The sequence below is a fragment of the Ranitomeya imitator genome, chromosome 8, assembly GCF_032444005.1.
Source record: "Ranitomeya imitator isolate aRanImi1 chromosome 8, aRanImi1.pri, whole genome shotgun sequence".
NCBI classification, from domain to species: domain Eukaryota; kingdom Metazoa; phylum Chordata; class Amphibia; order Anura; family Dendrobatidae; genus Ranitomeya; species Ranitomeya imitator.
This window is the reverse complement of record NC_091289.1, coordinates 186,890,992-186,912,839: the sequence shown is the minus strand read 5'-3', so window position 1 is coordinate 186,912,839 and position 21,848 is coordinate 186,890,992. Positions and strand designations below refer to the sequence as shown.

The following is a 21,848-nucleotide window of genomic DNA, read 5'->3' as shown; positions in this document are numbered from 1 at the left end:
ACATTCTGTAACTATAACTATAACTGTAAGAACCCACATATGTATGACCATAAAAATTAGGGATAAATCTCTAACCAGCGATGCCATTTGATTGCAAATTTTTTGAAACCTGCATTGGCAATGGAAAATTTATATTCGTAAGATTTATGTAGGGAAACCAGATAGTATTTTATTTTCAACTCATTCAAGAGCCTTTTGATAAACAACATTTTTGTTTTTTTCTTACGGAGCAAAGATGAACATTGCCTATTAAGCAGTTGACTTTGGTATATGGCATTGATTAAGCAGTTGTCTTTGTTGTATGCCACTGCTTATTAGGCAGTTGTCTGATGTGTGGCATTGCCTCTTAAGCAGCTGTCATTGGTATATGGCACTGCCTATTAAGCAGTTGTCTTTAGTGTATAACATTGCCTGTAAATTCCTGCACCTCATGCTCCTCCTTATACACAGCATTCTCAATTCCCCCACTCACTCCGCTCATTTCCCCCCCCCACTCCTCTCATTTCCCCCCTCCCACTCCTCTCATTTCCCCCCTCCCACTCCTCTCATTTCCCCCCCCCCCCACTCCTCTCATTTCCCCACCCTCCTCTCATTTCCCCATCCCGCACTCCTCTCATTTCCCCCCCCCGCACTCCTCTCATTTCCCCCCCCACACTCCTCTCATTTCCCCCCCACACTCCTCTCATTTCCCCCCCCACACTCCTCTCATTTCCCCCCCCACACTCCTCTCATTTCCCCCACCCCCCACTCCTCTCATTTCCCCCACCCCCCACTCCTCTCATTTCCCCCCTCCCACTCCTCTCATTTCCCCCCCACTCCTCTCATTCCCCTCCCCCTTCTCTCATTTCCCCCCCCCACTCCGCTCATTTCCCCCCCCCACTCCGCTCATTTCCCCCCCCGCACTCCTCTCATTTCCCCCCCCACACTCCTCTCATTTCCCCCCCACACTCCTCTCATTTCCCCCCCCACACTCCTCTCATTTCCCCCCCCACACTCCTCTCATTTCCCCCACCCCCCACTCCTCTCATTTCCCCCACCCCTCTCATTTCCCCCCTCCCACTCCTCTCATTTCCCCCCCACTCCTCTCATTCCCCTCCCCCTTCTCTCATTTCCCCCCCCACTCCTCTCATTTCCCCCCCCCCACTCCTCTCATTTCCCCCACCCCCCACTCCTCTCATTTCCCCCACCCCCCACTCCTCTCATTTCCCCCACCCCTCTCATTTCCCCCCTCCCACTCCTCTCATTTCCCCCCCCACTCCTCTCATTTCCCCCCCCCTTCTCTCATTCCCCTCCCCTTCTCTCATTCCCCCCCCCACTCCTCTCATTTCCCCCACCCCCCACTCCTCTCATTTCCCCCCTCCCACTCCTCTCATTTCCCCCCCCACTCCTCTCATTTCCCCCCCCACTCCTCTCATTCCCCTCCCCCTTCTCTCATTTCCCCCCCCCACTCCTCTCATTTCCCCCCCCACTCCTCTCATTTCCCCCACCCCCCACTCCTCTCATTTCCCCCACCCCCCATTCCTCTCACGTGCTCAGCAACTTCTTGCTATGAGCACATTGGTGTAATCCATGAGGCTCCTGCTTTTCCCTTGAAGTCATGCCTCACAGGAGCAACTCCATTCTAGACATGACGGAGCTAGATGTGGCCTGTGCCTGCCGCGCACTGATACTCTAAAGTCTGATTGTAGCTCGCAGCGGCTGGGACGTTGCAGCCGGTGAGTTTTGTAGGGTGGCTTTCGAGGTGAATGTGCCTCCGCCCGTGCGCTAACAACGTGGGACACGTGGACGGAGCTTTGCGTGAGGAGCGAGTGTGGCTATGCGGAGTGGGCGGAGCTATGAGGAGTGGGTGTGACATTATATATTATATATATTTTAAACAAAATAAATAACACTTGGTATCACCATAATTGTACCATCCCAGAGAATCGTGTCACCAGGTCCTTTTTACCACAGAATGAACGTCATGAACAGAAAAAAAAAAAAACAACGGCAAAATTGTTTTTTTTTTTTTTTTTCAATCATTTCACTGCACTGTGAATTATTTTTCCATTTTTTTTCAGATTTTATGGTAAAATGAGCAAAAATTAATAATGTCTGCATTGGGAAGGAGTTAATGGGGGCGCTCCAGCATTTCGGTCTGTGGGATGTATTTATGGGGGGCTTTTTAAGACAAGATGTCACTCAGTCGCCCACCAGACAGCGAAACAGACACTTCACAGCACAGGTATAACATATTACCGTATATCAGTTGTGTTTTCACATTTCAAGGCAGATTACACGAATAAAGTCCAATAACGGTGACATTTACCTCAGAAACCATTAATATCAGCACCATTCACCACAAGGAGAGAACTACCTGTGTCATCATTCACCTCAGGAGCATTTCCCGCCTAAAAATAGTGCAGAATCTGAGGAAAGTCGGCAGTTATCGCAATGATTGCTGGGAGTTGTAGTTTAATAATCACTCCTGCGCATTAGATAACAGCAGATGTGAACTACAGTTCCCAGAAATCCATGCGCCACAAAGGGCTTCTGGGAACTGTAGTCCAGAGAACGCAGTAACGCACGCTAGACGGGAAGAGTTATACTACAAATCCCAGAAATCATTGCGTGATCAATTCTAGGCTGAAGTAGAGGTTGATGAGGAGAGCTCTCTTACATGAGAGGAGGTGGGGGGGCACATAATATGAGTGACTGCTGGGGCTTGTAGTTCCCCTGTAGCTACGGAGCCATTCTCCTCAGATTATATAGACGGTGTTAGTCAGCGTTCAGCATCATGAATGTATAAATGTCACCATTATTATTAAGCACATTCGCTGTCAAGAGCAGCGCCATCACGTTTTTTATTTCTCTTCTCATGATATTTCTCCATCTTTCGATAACTCCGCTGTCGCTATGGAGTGGGTGTGGCTTTTGGAGTGGGCGTGGCTTGATACATACATACTCAACTTTATACATATAGATTATCTTTTCATATTATCTACTTGCATCAATCCTAGATTATTTTTCGCCCTATACTCCACTCACATCCAAAGCTGCAGTCATAGTAATCCTATTGTGTTGTCTCCTGATTTTATGCTGCATGATGTAATATTTGCTGCTGATTTATAATTGGAGCTAAAAATTATTTAACCCTTTTATGGCACTTGTATCTTCTCCTGCTAAATTAGCTCATATCCCTTCATAGGAAATCTGCAGGTTTTTGCTATGTAATCTGGAATCATGGTCGCTGCCCCTACATCACGCTGCTCTCAGAGTACATCACAAACACCTGCTGATGGATTCCCTTTAAGGATAATCAGTTTAAGTTTTTGCGGTCCCCCCACCCATTCCTCCCCTCACCACCCAAGAGCCATAACTTGGTTTACACTTTTTCATTTTGATTTTACATTACTCGAAGTGGCAAACGTGACCAGGCGACATGATTCTCCAGGTCAGTACGATTACGCCAATGCCCAACTTGTATAATTTTAGCAGTTTAATGGGAATCTGAACTTTGCAAAAAAAAATAATTATTGTGTGTCACCATCTTTCAAGACCTGAAACTTTTTATTTTTAAATATTTTTTCATTGACAAGGCTGTGAGATTACTTATTTGTTTGCGAACCAGGCTGAAGTTTTTTTTGGGCGCCACTTTGGGGTACATTCAATGTTTTGATTGCATTTTTTCCAGGTGGTGTAATGACCCCCACCCACCTCCATTAAAAAAAAAAAAAGAAAAAAGAAAAGAGCACTTTTGACATTTTATCGCCTTATGGAGAGAAAAAAAAAAAAAATAAAAAATAAATAAAATAATATATATATATATTTTTTTTTTTTTTGGGACATAGAAATTCCAAATATGCTTATCCTATATTTTTTATAGGGGGTGATGAATAAAAAAAAGATTGCTAACATGTCACTATTTTTGAGGGTCCCCATGAGACATGAACCAGTGATCATTGATCGCTAGCATTATAGCACTTCAGCATTGCCGTATATAGTATAAAAGTGAGGAGGTGAATGCAGCCGAGACCTCGTGGGCTCCATATTTGATGCACACTACCCAATTATGTCCCGATTTATGTTGAATTGTTTGTCTCCAAACATCATTTCTTAAAGGGAACCGGGAACCTGTCACCTGAATTTGGCGTGACCGGTTTTTGGTCCAATGGGTGGAGTTTTCGGGTGTTTGATTCACCCTTTCCTTACCCGCTGGATGCATGCTGGCCGCAATATTGGATTAAAGTTCATTCTCTGTCCTCCGTAGTACAAGCCTGCGCAAGGCAAGATTGTACTACGGAGGACAGAGAATGAACTTCAATCCAATATTGCGGCCAGCATGCAGCCAGCGGGTAAGGAAAGGGTGAATCAAACACCCGAAAACTCCGCCCATATGACCAAAAACCGGTCCCGCCAAATTCAGGTGACAGGTTCCCTTTAATTCGGCCAACACAGAATGCTTAATGCATACCGTCCTGCTAACAGATGATCGCGCTTTCTGCATACCTGTTCCTTCAGTTGTTTGATTGACTGCTGCACGGTCAGGATCTGGTTAAACAGCGGGCTGGCCAGCGTGTCGCGCAGGATACACAACTTGTCATGGTGGGAGAGTTCTCCTTTATCTTTCAGTTTCTTCTGCAGGCGGTCGGCGATCTGCAGCACCTTCTGCTTGTCCACAGAGACCGAGCCTAAAACAAGATCCATCAGCACTGAAACCTCCTATATAAAAAGGTAACATTGTATCAGAGGCAGAAAAGAAATATTGTATTTACCGGTGTCAAGAAATTCTGGCATCTTCCCAGCCGTGAACGATCCACTCGAGAAATCTGAAAACACAGGGACTATATGTAACACGGTTTATTCCAGCGTCATTTAACCTTTTGCCGCAGTCAGACTTTATAAACTCTTTAGGTTTAGGGAGTTTTCTATTGATATGAAAAAGTTTTACAACATTGTGTCTCAATTCCTTACTAGTTTACAAGCTCTACGCTTGCTGTCAGTGAATGAGAATAATTCCAAAGACAGAGCTGGGTTTTCACCTGCGAGACTCGGCCGTATCTCGCGTATGTGTGATCCCGGCCTTATCCAGCAACTCAGAATAGTAGTCACGTGATCCAGACGAGGAGCGGAGCGGCGCTGGAAACTGCAGAAGACGGCGATCGCTAATTATGTTATCACATTTACACAGGTTTAGAGCAGAAAAACACTCAGAGCACAGCTTCTTTATTTAAGCCTATGTGCACACTATGTCTTTTTCAGGTGGGTGCACTGCATGACCCACCTGAAAAAAAACACTAAAGAAGTGTTAAAAAGAATGAACATGTAAACTGCAAGGCAAAAAAGGACCTGTTGCGCTTATGTTCAGTCTTTTGAGCTCCTTTTAACCGATTCAAATCATTAACTGCATTTAAGGATGTTGAAAACAGAGAGGAAATCAACCACACAGAATATCATAAAAATTAATATGTGAGGAGCCCCTATTTATTCCTGTAAACACAGATCAGTATATTTTCAGCAAAGGTTGACTATACTGATCCCAGTAGGCTCCAGGTTTTCTTCGGCCCCGGGCGTAAGAGTCTCAGTGGCCCCTTTAACACATACCACGATTCATGATGCACAGATACGGCAGAGAAATATAAATATAGTACAGTGCCAAAGATTTCATTTACTGCTTACATTACATGAGTGACATCTATTGTAAATTCTACAATGGCTCAGAAACCGGTGAAGTCTCGCAGCGCACAGAATGACTGCAAATTTATTTTAGACCAGATAGTGTAGTCCTCTATACAGTATTATGTGCACCACATATTCCTCCATACAGTATTATGGGCACCACAAAGTCCTCCATACAGTATTATGGGCACCACATAGCCCTCCATACAGTATTATAGGTACAACATAGTCCTCCATACAGTATTAATGGCCCCATATACTGATCCATACAGTATTATGGGCCCCGTATACTGCTCCATACAGTATATAATGGCCCCATATATTGTCCCATAGAATATAATGGGCCCCATAAAATGCTTCATACATAAAAAGACAATCAAATACTCACCTCTCCCCATTCCCCACTGCTCCGGTCCCTTCAGCATCTTCCAACTCTCTGCTCAGGTCAGCACAGAGAGTGCCCTGTAGTGAATTCATCGCACCCTCTGCCCTGAGACATCAAAAAATAGTCAGAAGACGCTGAAGAGACGAGAGCAGCAGGGAACGGGGAGAGGTGACACTGGGCTTTCTCGATCGGTGAGACCCATAGCATGCCCCTGTTCCCGACGGCAAGTGGGCCCCCCTGTTCGTTCAGAGCCTCCGCAATAGCCCAAGTGGTGACACCAGCCCTGATACACTGTACCAAACAAATGTATACATTATTTTAGTCTGGGAGACTGGATAAAACAAAAGCACAAAGCATATTAATCATCACAAAAGTTGTCACACAAAAATAATAATGCATTCCAGAAAACATTTAGAAATTTAGGAGTGACTGAGAGCAGATCTCATCTGGATGTCTGTGGGGAACAGATGGTAGTAAAAGAGGATTACCGGATTTTTTAGATTCAGCCGTTAATATAACGACTGTCAGAGTCCTAAGCAGGTTAAAGCACCTCCAAAGTGAAGCTCCAGAATGGATCCTCTTATAAAAGGGAATTGCATTCTAAGTAAATTACTAATAAGCGGAACGCAGGAACAAGGCAACGTATCTTATGTCCTAAGGCAAGTGATCCTGACAGAAAATTTGGGGCAGTTTGAGGATGCTCGGTAGCTGCAGAAATAGAAACTTCGTAATGAAATCTCAGACGACTGTAATTTTGGTCTGAGTGCGATCTATCAAAACATTGGACCAATGTTATTCAATGAGGCAGTGCACAGGATTTTCATGTACTATCAGAATGGAGAAATGTATTTATATATTTTTGTCCCCACATCCAAGAAAAGCAGATCAGAGTGCGTGACATAGCCAAACCATTTTTGTCAGAGGGGGCACATGTAGTGATATAGAAGTCAGATTCACTTTGCTGCCTCCAGTACGATACATTTACTATATCAAGAAAAATACTGATAAATTTCAGTATAAATTCTGGGCAATTGACAATTTCTGCTTGATATTAACGAAATGAAAACATCCACAGGCAGAACAGTTGTATGTCTGAAGGAGACCCCACCAATCCTCAGAGTTCAGCAGCCTGGGCTTCAGACTGATAGATCATAAACTTGAGGGTGATTTATAGTCAGGAGGTGTTTCGCTCACAGAGGATTTTCTAGAATAGATACAACTGTAACAGACATAAAGCTGTGAGAAGTACAAGGTTTGAAGCTTTTGAGTCAAATCTCTGCTTGCTTTCAAGAAAAGGAAATATTTTTGTCTACATCCACATGGCAAGAATCATATTTTCTACAATTATATTCAGTCTAGGCAATCCTCTGTGAGCTGAACACACCAGCTAATCAAATCTCTCTTCTGTCCTGAAAGTTTGTTACAATATATCAGCCTGGTGTCCAATCTGTTTAGTTCACAGAGTTTTGTTAGGCTATGTTCCCTAGATGAACTTTCAGTGAGTTTTTCAATGTTGCAGAATTTCTGCACCTATTATGTAAATTAGTTTACTTGCATTTTTTCATGGCATTTCTGTGTGCATTTATTTACATGCAATTTTATCGCTGTGGTTTTTGTCTCTTCTTGGCGAGTCATGCTTGAAAGAGGTTGTCCACTACTTTTTGATTGATGACCTATTCTAAGGGCTCCTTTCCACTTGCGAGGAAAACGGACGAGTGCAATCCGATAAAAAAAAAAAAAAAAAAAATCGGATTGCACTCGGACCAATGTTATTTAATTGGTGACATTCCATTTGCGATTTTTTTCTCAGCATTCTGTGGCATAGAACACTGTAAATAGTCATGTAAATGACTGTATAAAAATAATTGCAGAGAAAAAAAAAAAAAGGATCGCATACGGATGTCATACGGATGTAAAACAGATGGTGCGATTAAAAAATCGTATTGAACTCTCATGACAATCGCAAACTTTTCATCCCTTTTTTTCGGTCCAGATTACGGACCTCTTTTTTTCTCGCAAGTGGAAAGGGGCCCTAAGGATAGATTATCAAGGTCTGATCTCCCAGGGTTCGACAACCGGTATCACCGATGATCAGCCATTATCGGTGCCGCTGGCAGCAAGTACTCACTGGTCATCTTCTGGTAGCGGCTGAGGCTTTGTGCTACATCTCCACCTCCTATTCAAATCAATAGGAAGCAGATGTAGATTACCCTGCGGTAGCCACTATCAGCAGACAGCCAGCTGCGCAAGTGGGTACTTTCTATAACACCTGATCGGCGGGAATGTCGGACCTGGCTGATCAGACATTAATAGGTAATCATTCGAAAAGTAGTGGACAACCTCTTTAAATAAATTGGTTTTGTTTTGATCCTTCCTGGTATTTGGCCTTGACAACATTTTATTGATTGATTAAGTAGGTATGGATTACATGCATTTTCACAGCAGAGATAGACTAAAAACGTGCATTTTGTACCTGTGGATTTTCCACATATAATGCAAGTCTAGCACATTTGCACATAAAGCTCAGTGTATCCGCAAGAGAAGTTGACTGGTCGCGGATTGTAATCACGCACCACAGATGAGTTTATGCTGAGTAAAAAAGATGCACAATGTGCATGAGATTTCTATAAACCCTATCCATTTTTCTGGAACTATGAGATGCTTGCATTTTTAATACAGCAAAAATATGCAGGGTTAAAAACTCACCAAAAGGTCATCGTGGGAACATAGCCTTAAGGTACCCTCACATTAAGCGACGCTGCAGCGATCTAGACAACGATCCGGATCGTTGCAGCGTCGCTGTGTGGTCGCTGGAGAGCTGTCACATAGACAGCTCTCCAGCGACCAACGATGCCGGTCCCCTGGTAACCAGGGTAAACATTGGGTTACTAAGCGCAGGGCCACGCTTAGTAACCCAATGTTTACCCTGGTTACCAGCGTAAACGTAAAAAAAAAAAAAAAACACTACATACTTACCTTCCGCTGTCTGTCCTCCGGCGCTGTGCTTCTCTGCACTGTCAGCGCCGGCCAGCCGTAAAGCAGAGCGGTGACGTCACCGCTGTGCTTTACGGCTGGCCGGCGCTCACAGCCAGTGAGCTAGGCTGTGAGTCACATTATTACAGCATTTTTATGCTAGTTTTCAGCTGGGTTTTTCACAGTATAAGCAAAGTCTATGAGATTTCAGAAAGCTAATGCACACAGCTGACTTTTGTCAAGGAGCTGCGTTTTTGCAAAGTGCAGCATGTCATTTCTTTCAGGGGTTTTCACCCCTTGAAAGCATGCAAAACCAGAGAACGGAGCAACAAGATCCCAATAGACATGATATTATTTAAAATATGCAAATTTTATTACACCAAATATCAATACATAATATAATATAAACACAAAAGAATATATAATAGGCATATAGCCAGAGGAGCATGAAATCTGGAGGGAACCGATGGGAAGCCCAGGGAACTAGAGAGAGTAAAACTGTCACATCCAGGGTACAACCAGAAAGACCACCAGATTAAATCACATGGCGTTGGAGACCCCAATACAGTAGTCCATGGCATAGTATATCGCTATCCCCCGCCATCCTATCAATATACAAAATCATGTGATGTGATCAAGCTGGCTTACCCATCATATCAGGATGCCTCTCTCCGGTTCCACAGGCAAACCCCCTGACGCGCGTTTCGCCGTCTGCTTTCTCAAAAGCACCCCTTTTGAGAAAGCAGACGGCGAAACGCGCGTCAGGGGGTTTGCCTGTGGAACCGGAGAGAGGCATCCTGATATGATGGGTAAGCCAGCTTGATCACATCACATGATTTTGTATATTGATAGGATGGCGGGGGATAGCGATATACTATGCCATGGACTACTGTATTGGGGTCTCCAACGCCATGTGATTTAATCTGGTGGTCTTTCTGGTTGTACCCTGGATGTGACAGTTTTACTCTCTCTAGTTCCCTGGGCTTCCCATCGGTTCCCTCCAGATTTCATGCTCCTCTGGCTATATGCCTATTATATATTCTTTTGTGTTTATATTATATTATGTATTGATATTTGGTGTAATAAAATTTGCATATTTTAAATAATATCATGTCTATTGGGATCTTGTTGCTCCGTTCTCTGGTTTTGCATGTTCTTTGGAGCTCCCTGAATTACCCTAATGATTGGGACTTTGATACTGGAGGAGATATACAATTGCACTCCTGGCCACGGACTTATTCTAGGCTTTTTGAGTTTTGTGTTAGACCCCTTGAAAGCAATAGATAGTTAAAAAAAAATGCAGATATTAAATTTTACTTAGTTTTTGGTGCCAAAACCTGATGAAATTGAATGATTATTTTTCTATGCACCAAACTGTATCAGTATGCACAAGAGATGGATGTACCCTGACAAAAACGCAGTAAAAAAAACAAAAACGTGCAAAACATAGCAGCAGATTTTCCTCATGGAAAAACCCGCAGCATTTATGTTGGAAGGAAACACAGTAAGGGTATGTGCACACGTTGCGGATTCTCTGCGGATCCGAAGCGTTTTTGCCATGCAGAAACGCTGCAGATCCGCAATTGATTTACAGTACAATGTAAATGAAAAAAAAATGCTGTGCACACTTTGCAGAAAATCCGCTGCGGAAACGCTGCGGTTTAAGGCTATGTGCACACGATGCGGATTTTGCTGCGGATCCGCAGCAGTTTCCCATGAGTTTACAGTACAATGTAAACCTATAGGAAATGAAATCCGCAGTGCACATGCTGCGGAAAAAAACGCAGCGGATTATTTTCCGCAGCATGTCAATTCTTTGTGTGGAATCCGCAGCGGTTTTACACCTGCTCCAATAGAAAACTGCAGATGTAAAACCGCAGCAGAATCCGCAGTAAATCTGCAGTAAAAACCGCAGGGGTTTTCCAATGCGGATTTATCAAATCTGCTGCAGAAAAATCCACAGAGGATCTTTCTACGTGTGCACATAGCCTCAAAGAAGTAGCATGTCACTTCTTTTTTGTGAACCTGCAGCGTTTTTGTACCCATTCCATTATAGAAAACCGCAGGGGTAAAAAAACGCAGCAAATCCGCAAGAAAACCGCAGCAAAAACGCACAAAAAACGCTGCGGAACCGCACAAAAAAAGCGACAAATCCGCAGGTGCATTTTCTGCCAGAAGAGGCAAAATCCGCACCAGAAATTCCTAAGCATAATCCGCAACGTGTGCACATAGCCTTACAGTTTGCTATAATCTATCCAGAAATGTATCTAGACTGGATACAATTGTAACAAAACACTCAGCTACAAAAGAAACAAAAAAATTACATAATTTCTTTATAATTGTTTTACAACCAGAGAACGAGAAATTATATTCGGATTCACTGACAGCAAGATCTTGGCGAATCATTACAGAAAGTGCATTAGAAACTTGCAGATGAAACTTCTTGAAACAATGATTCCACTTTATTTACATAACACTGAAACATTGTTTCCACTTCATCACATGATTTTTCTACAGTCATTTCCTGGCTTCCTGGAATTGTCCTTTCTACAGGAAGGTTTCAGCTTTGGATTAGAGGAAACATTCAGATCATCTACAGAATTCTTGCTGCAGATCTCCGGCTAGGAGCCACAAACAAGTTAAATACAAACAGGCAGAGGATTTGGGGCTGTGGATATGGCAATCTCAGGCTGCCAGTCACTTCCTGTATGCTGCAAGTTCCCAAAGGAGCAGGGTGTGGTGGGGTCACCTGATACAGGAGGGGGCTCACACCTGGACAGGGGTAGGAGGGGGAGGGCAGCTGAGTGCCAGGGTCTCCAGCTTGGCACATACCTCACTCTCTGCAATCTCCAATCACTCCCAGCTTGTGGCAGCTGCTGCACTTTGGGTTCTGGACTTCTTTTTTTTTTTTTCAAGCTTTATTTAAAGTTAACAAACGAACAAAGTGACGATGAGCCCAAAGGTAACAGCAGTAGGTAGGGAGGTTGACAAACAGGAAATGGAGCTAAATAGTTGGGTCATCTCCTCCTATTCCTAGGGAGATACTTGTATGCAGGTGACACATCATATAATTATAAGGGAAGTGCACTGTATTATTTCTGCAAGAATAAATAATTACAAAGTTAACACTTTAGAGTTAAAAGCTAAACTTGTAAGTTAGATGGTTTACACAGGAAGAGTCTCCCACCCAAGTTGACATGGCGAGTAATGTGAACAGATCCTCTGCATGATACAGATGAGTCTCTCCACATCTGTTAGGGGGGTTGGCAAGAACAAAAAAAACAAATAACATAGTTCCTTCCTTTAGGCTGTGTGCCCACAATGAGTTTTTGGTGCATTTTTTAATTGATCTGTGGGGCGTATTTCAAATCCGCAACATGTCAATCTCTCTTGTGAGAACGCCGAGTTTTATCTGATCAGATTTGAATTAGGTGCAAAACACCTGCAGGTAAGAAAACGCAGAAGCGTTATAAGAGCATTTCTGTGGCGGAGACGCATCAAAAAAAGTATGTGATCCGCATATGACTGTATCAATTAAGTTCTGACAAAGCCAAATACCAGGAACTATCAAAAACAAAGCAGTTTAAACAAAACAAAAAAAAAAAAAACAATATCTTTAAGGCTGGGATCACACAACAATATTATATTGTTCACATTTGCATCCAGAAAAGTGGGACAATTCTTTTCTCACTTGTCATCTGTGCAGCTATTAATCATTTACCGTTTCCTATGTTACGAAGTTATAATGTATCTATAAAAATCGGATGCTGTACTGTGGCTCCATTTGACATTGATTTTTTTCTTGCACGCATAGATTTGAAAGGGCATGTCTCATCCGATTTTCAGAGGATAACTGGGCATGCTGTGATTTTTTTTTTCACATGCACAATCAGTCAGTTAAAAAAATAATTCATCTGCGCTGTCCCATTAAATAACATTGTTCCGAGTGAGGTCCGTTTTTTTGATGGGTAGCACTCGGACTGAAAATATGGTCATCTGCACGAGCCCTTAGCCAAGATCAGGAGATAAACAATCAGAAGAAAAGTATAATAGAAACATCATCACTTCTGTTTTTATCACCCACTCGGCTTATAAGTAGTGATGAGCGAGTATACTCGTTGCTCGGGTGGTCTCCGAGTATCTCTTGTGAACGTGGCCTTATAGGGAGCTGTGATGGCATACAACGTCTGTCACTGTTAGGGAGCTGTGATGAGGTCGTGTGCTGGTGTTGATTTTTCCCTAATTAACACCAATTTCTGGCATAAATTTCAATAAATCTTTTTGGCCGGAGTTGGTCATTCTCCCTCCCGCTAAGCACTACATACTTTTTAGCAAAATATCAGGCTTGGAATGAAAACTCAAAGGCTATATTCACACTTTGCGGATTTTGCTGCGGATCCGCAGCGGATTTGACCGCTGCGGATCTGCAGCAGTTTCCCATGAGTTTACAGAACAATGTAAACCTATGGGAAACAAAAAACGCAGTGCACATGCTGCGGAAAAAAACGCGCGGAAACGCTGCAGATTACATTCCGCAGCATGTCACTTCTTTTCTGCGGATTTTCACCTGCTCCAATAGAAAACTGCAGATGAAAATCCGCAGAAGAAAACGCAGTAAAAACCGCGATAATTCCGCAGTAAAAACCGCAACGGGTTTTCACTGCGGATTTTGGAATTCCACTGCGGAAAAATCCGCAGTGGAATCTGCAAAGTGTGCACATAGCCAAAAAGTCACAATGACTTTTTTAATCCTGAAAACTTGTGTACAGTCTGTGACAAATTCCCCCTTTTATAATCTTTGAACAGGTGAATGTCAGAGCTTCTTTCAGCTCCTGTTTTGTTACAATTCTTTCCCCGTTTTTAGTCACTAAGATCAAATTAGAAAAAACAACGTAACTTTGTTTCAATCATTGTTACATCATTAACCTCCAAAGTGCATATCCCAGCAAATCAACTTCAAACGTGCAGCACCGAAGCCGGTCTTTTATTCCTCCACGACTACAGACAGAATGAATCTGCGCTCCGCAACTGCTGCCACTCCACAAATATAAAGAGAATTCCAAATCTCAGCGACACGCTGCTATCTGTCAGCGTCAGGCTGGAGCTCCGCTGCAGGAAAGCCCTGGATATAACAGTATATAAAAGAGGAGAGCCAGTGCCAGACGTTACAAGATTAAACGTGATAGATTACAGAAATGGCGCAATGATGGCGGTGAAGGGGTAACGGAGAATAGGAGAGAAATATCAGGGGCTGTCAGGACTGGAAATGGCGTTGTAAGAGAAGAGATCTTATAAAAGTTTGGATTTATGATCTGAAACCCGATGAGTTATCCAGTCCGCAGCTCCATCCTTGACACTCAGGACTCCAGAAAATTAGCTTCATGAGAAAAAATACGTGATAGGAAAAATATCCGGCAGCAAGAGAGCAGTCAGATAGACCTTCAGGTGTTGGAAAATGGAAAAATAGGCTAATGCAAGGATAAGAATAGCAAGGGCCAAATGGTGATGACTGGGTCATCTCCAAAATAGCAGGTCTTGTGGAGTGTTCCCGGTATACAGCAGGTCTTGTGGAGTGTTCCCGGTATACAGCAGGTCTTGTGGAGTGTTCCCGGTATACAGCAGGTCTTGTGGGGTGTTCCCGGTATATAGCAGGTCTTGTGGAGTGTTCCCGGTATACAGCAGGTCTTGTGGGGTGTTCCCGGTATACAGCAGGTCTTGTGGAGTGTTCCCGGTATATAGCAGGTCTTGTGGAGTGTTCCCGGTATATAGCAGGTCTTGTGGGGTGTTCCAGGTATACGACAGGTCTTGTGGGGTGTTCGTAGTATACGACAGGTCTTGTGGGGTGTTCTTAGTATACGACAGGTCTTGTGGGGTGTTCCCGGTATACAGCAGGTCTTGTGGAGTGTTCCCGGTATACAGCAGGTCTTGTGGAGTGTTCCCGGTATACAGCAGGTCTTGTGGAGTGTTCCCGGTATATAGCAGGTCTTGTGGAGTGTTCCCAGTATACAGCAGGTCTTGTGGGGTGTTCCCGGTATACAGCAGGTCTTGTGGAGTGTTCCCGGTATATAGCAGGTCTTGTGGAGTGTTCCCGGTATATAGCAGGTCTTGTGGGGTGTTCCAGGTATACAACAGGTCTTGTGGGGTGTTCCCGGTATACAGCAGGTCTTGTGGGGTGTTCCAGGTATACGACAGGTCTTGTGGGGTGTTCGTAGTATACGACAGGTCTTGTGGGGTGTTCTTAGTATACGACAGGTCTTGTGGGGTGTTCCCGGTATACAGCAGGTCTTGTGGAGTGTTCCCGGTATACAGCAGGTCTTGTGGGGTGTTCCCGGTATACAGCAGGTCTTGTGGGGTGTTCCCGGTATACAACAGGTCTTGTGGGGTGTTCCAGGTATACGACAGGTCTTGTGGGGTGTTCTTAGTATACGGCAGGTCTTGTGGGGTGTTCCCGATATACAGCAGGTCTTGTGGGGTGTTCCCGGTATACAGCAGGTCTTGTGGGGTGTTCCAGGTATACGACAGGTCTTGTGGGGTGTTCCCAGTATATAGCAGGTATTGTGGGGTGTTCGTAGTATACAACAGGTCTTGTGGGGTGTTCTTAGTATACGACAGGTCTTGTGGGGTGTTCTTAGTATACGGCAGGTCTTGTGGAGTGTTCCCGGTATACAGCAGGTCTTGTGGGGTGTTCTTAGTATATGGCAGGTCTTGTGGGGTGTTGCCGGTATACGACAGGTCTTCAGGGGTGTTTCTGGTTTGTTGCAGGTCTTGCGGGTTGTTCCTGTTATAGACAGGTCTTGTAGGGTGTTCCAGGTATACTGTAGGTCTTGTGGGGTGTTCCTTGTAAACAGCAGGTCTTATAGGGTGTTACCTGTGTACAGCGGTTCTTCAGGGGTGTTTCCAGTTTATGGGAGGTCTTGTGGGGTGTTCCTAGTATACAGCAAGTCTTATGGGATGTTCCCTTTATATGTCAGGTCTTAAGGGGTATTTCCGGTTTATGGTAGGTCTCTTGAAGTGTTCCTGGTTTACAGAAGGTATTGTGGAGTGGTCCTGGTATATGGCAGAACTATCCATGGGGGTGAATGCTTGCCTATCAGGTCCGAACCTACAGGAGAGCAACTGTACCACAAATTACAGAATGTCACTGTTAGTTATGGCAGAATGTTGTCAGAACATGCAGAGCATCGCAGCTATGATAGAAGGGTATAAGGACATGCAGAGCATCGCAGCCATGATAGAAAGGTGTCAGGCCATGCAGAGCATTGCAGCCATGATAGAAAGGTGTCAGGACATGCAGAGCATTGCAGCCATGATAGAAAGGTGTCAGAAAACGCAGAGCATCGCAGCTATGATAGAAAGGTGTCAGGAAACGCAGAGCATCGCAGCTATGATAGAAAGGTGTCAGGACACACAGAGCATCACAGCCATGATAGAAAGGTGTCAGGAAACGCAGAGCATCGCAGCCATGATAGAAAGGTGTCAGGACACGCAGAGCATCGCAGCCATGATAGAAAGGTGTAAGGACACACAGAGCATCTCAGCTATGATAGAAAGGTGTCAGGACACCTTTGTGTACAGTCTGTGACAAATTCCCCCTTTTATAATCTTTGAACAGGTGAATGTCAGAGCTTCTTTCAGCTCCTGTTTTGTTACAATTCTTTCCCCGTTTTTAGTCACTAAGATCAAATTAGAAAAAACAACGTAACTTTGTTTCAATCATTGTTACATCATTAACCTCCAAAGTGCATATCCCAGCAAATCAACTTCAAACGTGCAGCACCGAAGCCGGTCTTTTATTCCTCCACGACTACAGACAGAATGAATCTGCGCTCCGCAACTGCTGCCACTCCACAAATATAAAGAGAATTCCAAATCTCAGCGACACGCTGCTATCTGTCAGCGTCAGGCTGGAGCTCCGCTGCAGGAAAGCCCTGGATATAACGGTATATAAAAGAGGAGAGCCAGTGCCAGACGTTACAAGATTAAACGTGATAGATTACAGAAATGGCGCAATGATAGCGGTGAAGGGGTAACGGAGAATAGGAGAGAAATATCAGGGGCTGTCAGGACTGGAAATGGCGTTGTAAGAGAAGAGATCTTATAAAAGTTTGGATTTATGATCTGAAACCCGATGAGTTATCCAGTCCGCAGCTCCATCCTTGACACTCAGGACTCCAGAAAATTAGCTTCATGAGAAAAAATACGTGATAGGAAAAATATCCGGCAGCAAGAGAGCAGTCAGATAGACCTTCAGGTGTTGGAAAATGGAAAAATAGGCTAATGCAAGGATAAGAATAGCAAGGGCCAAATGGTGATGACTGGGTCATCTCCAAAATAGCAGGTCTTGTGGAGTGTTCCCGGTATACAGCAGGTCTTGTGGAGTGTTCCCGGTATACAGCAGGTCTTGTGGAGTGTTCCCGGTATACAGCAGGTCTTGTGGGGTGTTCCCGGTATATAGCAGGTCTTGTGGAGTGTTCCCGGTATACAGCAGGTCTTGTGGGGTGTTCCCGGTATACAGCAGGTCTTGTGGAGTGTTCCCGGTATATAGCAGGTCTTGTGGAGTGTTCCCGGTATATAGCAGGTCTTGTGGGGTGTTCCAGGTATACGACAGGTCTTGTGGGGTGTTCGTAGTATACGACAGGTCTTGTGGGGTGTTCTTAGTATACGACAGGTCTTGTGGGGTGTTCCCGGTATACAGCAGGTCTTGTGGAGTGTTCCCGGTATACAGCAGGTCTTGTGGAGTGTTCCCGGTATACAGCAGGTCTTGTGGAGTGTTCCCGGTATATAGCAGGTCTTGTGGAGTGTTCCCAGTATACAGCAGGTCTTGTGGGGTGTTCCCGGTATACAGCAGGTCTTGTGGAGTGTTCCCGGTATATAGCAGGTCTTGTGGAGTGTTCCCGGTATATAGCAGGTCTTGTGGGGTGTTCCAGGTATACAACAGGTCTTGTGGGGTGTTCCCGGTATACAGCAGGTCTTGTGGGGTGTTCCAGGTATACGACAGGTCTTGTGGGGTGTTCGTAGTATACGACAGGTCTTGTGGGGTGTTCTTAGTATACGACAGGTCTTGTGGGGTGTTCCCGGTATACAGCAGGTCTTGTGGAGTGTTCCCGGTATACAGCAGGTCTTGTGGGGTGTTCCCGGTATACAGCAGGTCTTGTGGGGTGTTCCCGGTATACAACAGGTCTTGTGGGGTGTTCCAGGTATACGACAGGTCTTGTGGGGTGTTCTTAGTATACGGCAGGTCTTGTGGGGTGTTCCCGATATACAGCAGGTCTTGTGGGGTGTTCCCGGTATACAGCAGGTCTTGTGGGGTGTTCCAGGTATACGACAGGTCTTGTGGGGTGTTCCCAGTATATAGCAGGTATTGTGGGGTGTTCGTAGTATACAACAGGTCTTGTGGGGTGTTCTTAGTATACGACAGGTCTTGTGGGGTGTTCTTAGTATACGGCAGGTCTTGTGGAGTGTTCCCGGTATACAGCAGGTCTTGTGGGGTGTTCTTAGTATATGGCAGGTCTTGTGGGGTGTTGCCGGTATACGACAGGTCTTCAGGGGTGTTTCTGGTTTGTTGCAGGTCTTGCGGGTTGTTCCTGTTATAGACAGGTCTTGTAGGGTGTTCCAGGTATACTGTAGGTCTTGTGGGGTGTTCCTTGTAAACAGCAGGTCTTATAGGGTGTTACCTGTGTACAGCGGTTCTTCAGGGGTGTTTCCAGTTTATGGGAGGTCTTGTGGGGTGTTCCTAGTATACAGCAAGTCTTATGGGATGTTCCCTTTATATGTCAGGTCTTAAGGGGTATTTCCGGTTTATGGTAGGTCTCTTGAAGTGTTCCTGGTTTACAGAAGGTATTGTGGAGTGGTCCTGGTATATGGCAGAACTATCCATGGGGGTGAATGCTTGCCTATCAGGTCCGAACCTACAGGAGAGCAACTGTACCACAAATTACAGAATGTCACTGTTAGTTATGGCAGAATGTTGTCAGAACATGCAGAGCATCGCAGCTATGATAGAAGGGTATAAGGACATGCAGAGCATCGCAGCCATGATAGAAAGGTGTCAGGCCATGCAGAGCATTGCAGCCATGATAGAAAGGTGTCAGGACATGCAGAGCATTGCAGCCATGATAGAAAGGTGTCAGAAAACGCAGAGCATCGCAGCTATGATAGAAAGGTGTCAGGAAACGCAGAGCATCGCAGCTATGATAGAAAGGTGTCAGGACACACAGAGCATCACAGCCATGATAGAAAGGTGTCAGGAAACGCAGAGCATCGCAGCCATGATAGAAAGGTGTCAGGACACGCAGAGCATCGCAGCCATGATAGAAAGGTGTAAGGACACACAGAGCATCTCAGCTATGATAGAAAGGTGTCAGGACACACAGAGCATCGCAGCCATGATAGAAAGGTGTCAGGACACGCAGAGCATCGCAGCCATGATAGAAAGGTGTCAGGACACGCAGAGCATCGCAGCTATGATGGAAAGATGTAAGGACACACAGAGCATCGCAGCTATGATAGAAAGGAGTCAGGACACACAGAGCATCACAGCTATGATGGAAAGGTGTCAATACACACAGAGCATCACAGCTATGATGGAAAGGTGTCAGGACACACAGAGCATCACAGCTATGATGGAAAGGTGTCAATACACACAGAGCATCACAGCTATGATGGAAAGGTGTCAATACACACAGAGCATCACAGCTATGATGGAAAGGTGTCAGGACACGCAGAGCAGAAGCTCACACTGTATATGGGGCAGTGAAGCTGCAGAGCTGTCAGAGTGCCCATGCTGACCCCACCACCAAATCCACTTCTACTAGGAACATAATCATCAGAGCTGGGCCATAATGTAAGAAGGTGGCCTGGTCTGGTGAATCACGATTACATCATGTCCTACTGGTGACCACGGATTGTAGCATCATGTGGATGTGACAAGTGCCATCTAACTAATTATTGTCCAGACCGAGTACCCCTCCATTGTAGCGGATGCCGTAATGGCAGGATAATGGTTGGTCAGTAATGGTCTGAGGGACATGAAAAATGACGTCTTGTATCCAAATGGCCAGATCTCATCAGACCCTGGACGTGACCCTCCGGGGTTCACTTGTGACCCACCTCTCCCTTTGCCCCCCTCCGGGCACATCCCATTGGAGCCAGCACTGAAGGTGTTTATTTTCTGATCTCCGTTTAATTGCATATAATTGTGATTGATTGGCTGACACGTTATCATCAGCAGCTGTCAGGGACATAAGTGCTCCCCATATAACTAATTTTATGTTTTATCGCTTTCTCACTGAAGAATTTCCTGGAAGCTTCTTTTTATGGATGCTAAAGTTTCCAGATTTAGCGTTTGCATTTCTCAGTTTACCTGATTGCCGGATTTTCATTTTTCTGACCTCTTTTTCTATGTGTTATTGGGCTCTATTCCACATTTGGTTCTACTTAATTATACATCGATTACTTGTAAAAACCCTGATAGGAAACGTTTACACAGTATATAATTGTTAGCTCCATGGTGCCTGCTAGTGCCCGTCCTCATACGGGGCATAAATAACAGGGCCATAACCTGGGCGTATGAATCATAAGAAATCCGCTTTACAGTATTCTTTACCACACTACAGTATTTGAATTCCTTTTTTTAACAGAGATATGGTGTCCACAATGGGCAAGTATTATGCCATATAAGACTGCTATAAAGTGCCATCATCATCATACAGAGAGCAAATAATGTACCATGCCTAAATAATACCTGTACCATGCCTAAATAATACCTGTACCATGCCTAAATAATAACTGTACCATACCTAAATAATACCAGTACCATGCCTAAATAATATCTGTACCATGCTAGATAATAACTGTACCATACCTAAATAATACCTGTACCATACCTAAATAATACCTGTACCATGCCTAAATAATATATGTACCATGCCTAAAAAAATATCTGTACCATGCCTAAATAATACCTGTGCCATGCCTAATACATGTACCATGCCTAAATAATACCTGTACCATGCCTAAATAATACCTGTGCCATGCCTAAATAATACCTGTACCATGCTAAATAATGCCTGTACATGCCTAAAAAATATCTGTACCATGCCTAAATAATACCTGTACCATGCTAGATAATAACTGTACCATACCTAAATAATACCTGTACCATGCCTAACTAATACATGTACCATGCCTAACTAATACCTGTACCATGCCTAAATAATACCTGTACCATGCCTAAATAATACCTGTATCATGCTAGATAATAACTGTACCATACCTAAATAACACCTGTACCATGCCTAAATAATACATGTACCATGCCTAAATAATACCTGTACCATGCCTAAATAATACCTGTGCCATGCCTAAATAATACATGTACCATGCCTAAATAATATCTGTACCATGCCTAAATAATACTTGTACCATGCTAAATAATACCTGTACCATGACTAAATAATATCTGTACCATGCCTAAATAATACCTGTACCATGCTAAATACCTGTACCATGCCTAAATAATACCTGTACCATACCTAAATAATACCTGTGCCATGCCTAAATAATACCTGTACCATGCTAAATAATACCTGCACCATACCTAAATAATACCTGTACCATGCTTAAATAATACCTGTACCATGCTAAATACCTGTGCCATGCCTAAATAATACCTGTGCCATGCTAAATAATACCTGTGCCATGCCTAAATAATATCTGTACCATGCTAAATAATACCTGTACCATGCCTAAATAATATCTGAACCATGCTAAATAATACCTGTACCATGCCTAAATATCTGTACCATGCTAGATAATAACTGTACCATACATA

At 44.1% G+C, this 21,848-nt stretch overlaps 1 protein-coding gene across 4 annotated transcripts in view; it reads right to left on the bottom strand.

Moving 5' to 3' along the window:
• Positions 1 to 11,920, bottom strand: part of PATJ (PATJ crumbs cell polarity complex component) — a 240,147-nt gene extending 228,227 nt beyond the window's left edge. For all 4 annotated transcript variants that reach the window (XM_069738164.1, XM_069738165.1, XM_069738166.1 and 1 more), the window contains exons 1-3: positions 11,849 to 11,920; positions 4,755 to 4,808; positions 4,489 to 4,670 (exon numbers count right to left, since the gene is read on the bottom strand). In XM_069738164.1, the coding sequence (XP_069594265.1) occupies positions 4,489 to 4,670; positions 4,755 to 4,776 (204 nt within the window). In that variant the 5' untranslated portion in view covers positions 4,777 to 4,808; positions 11,849 to 11,920. The remainder of the gene's footprint in view (positions 1 to 4,488; positions 4,671 to 4,754; positions 4,809 to 11,848) is intronic.
• Positions 11,921 to 21,848: the final 9,928 nt, after the last annotated feature.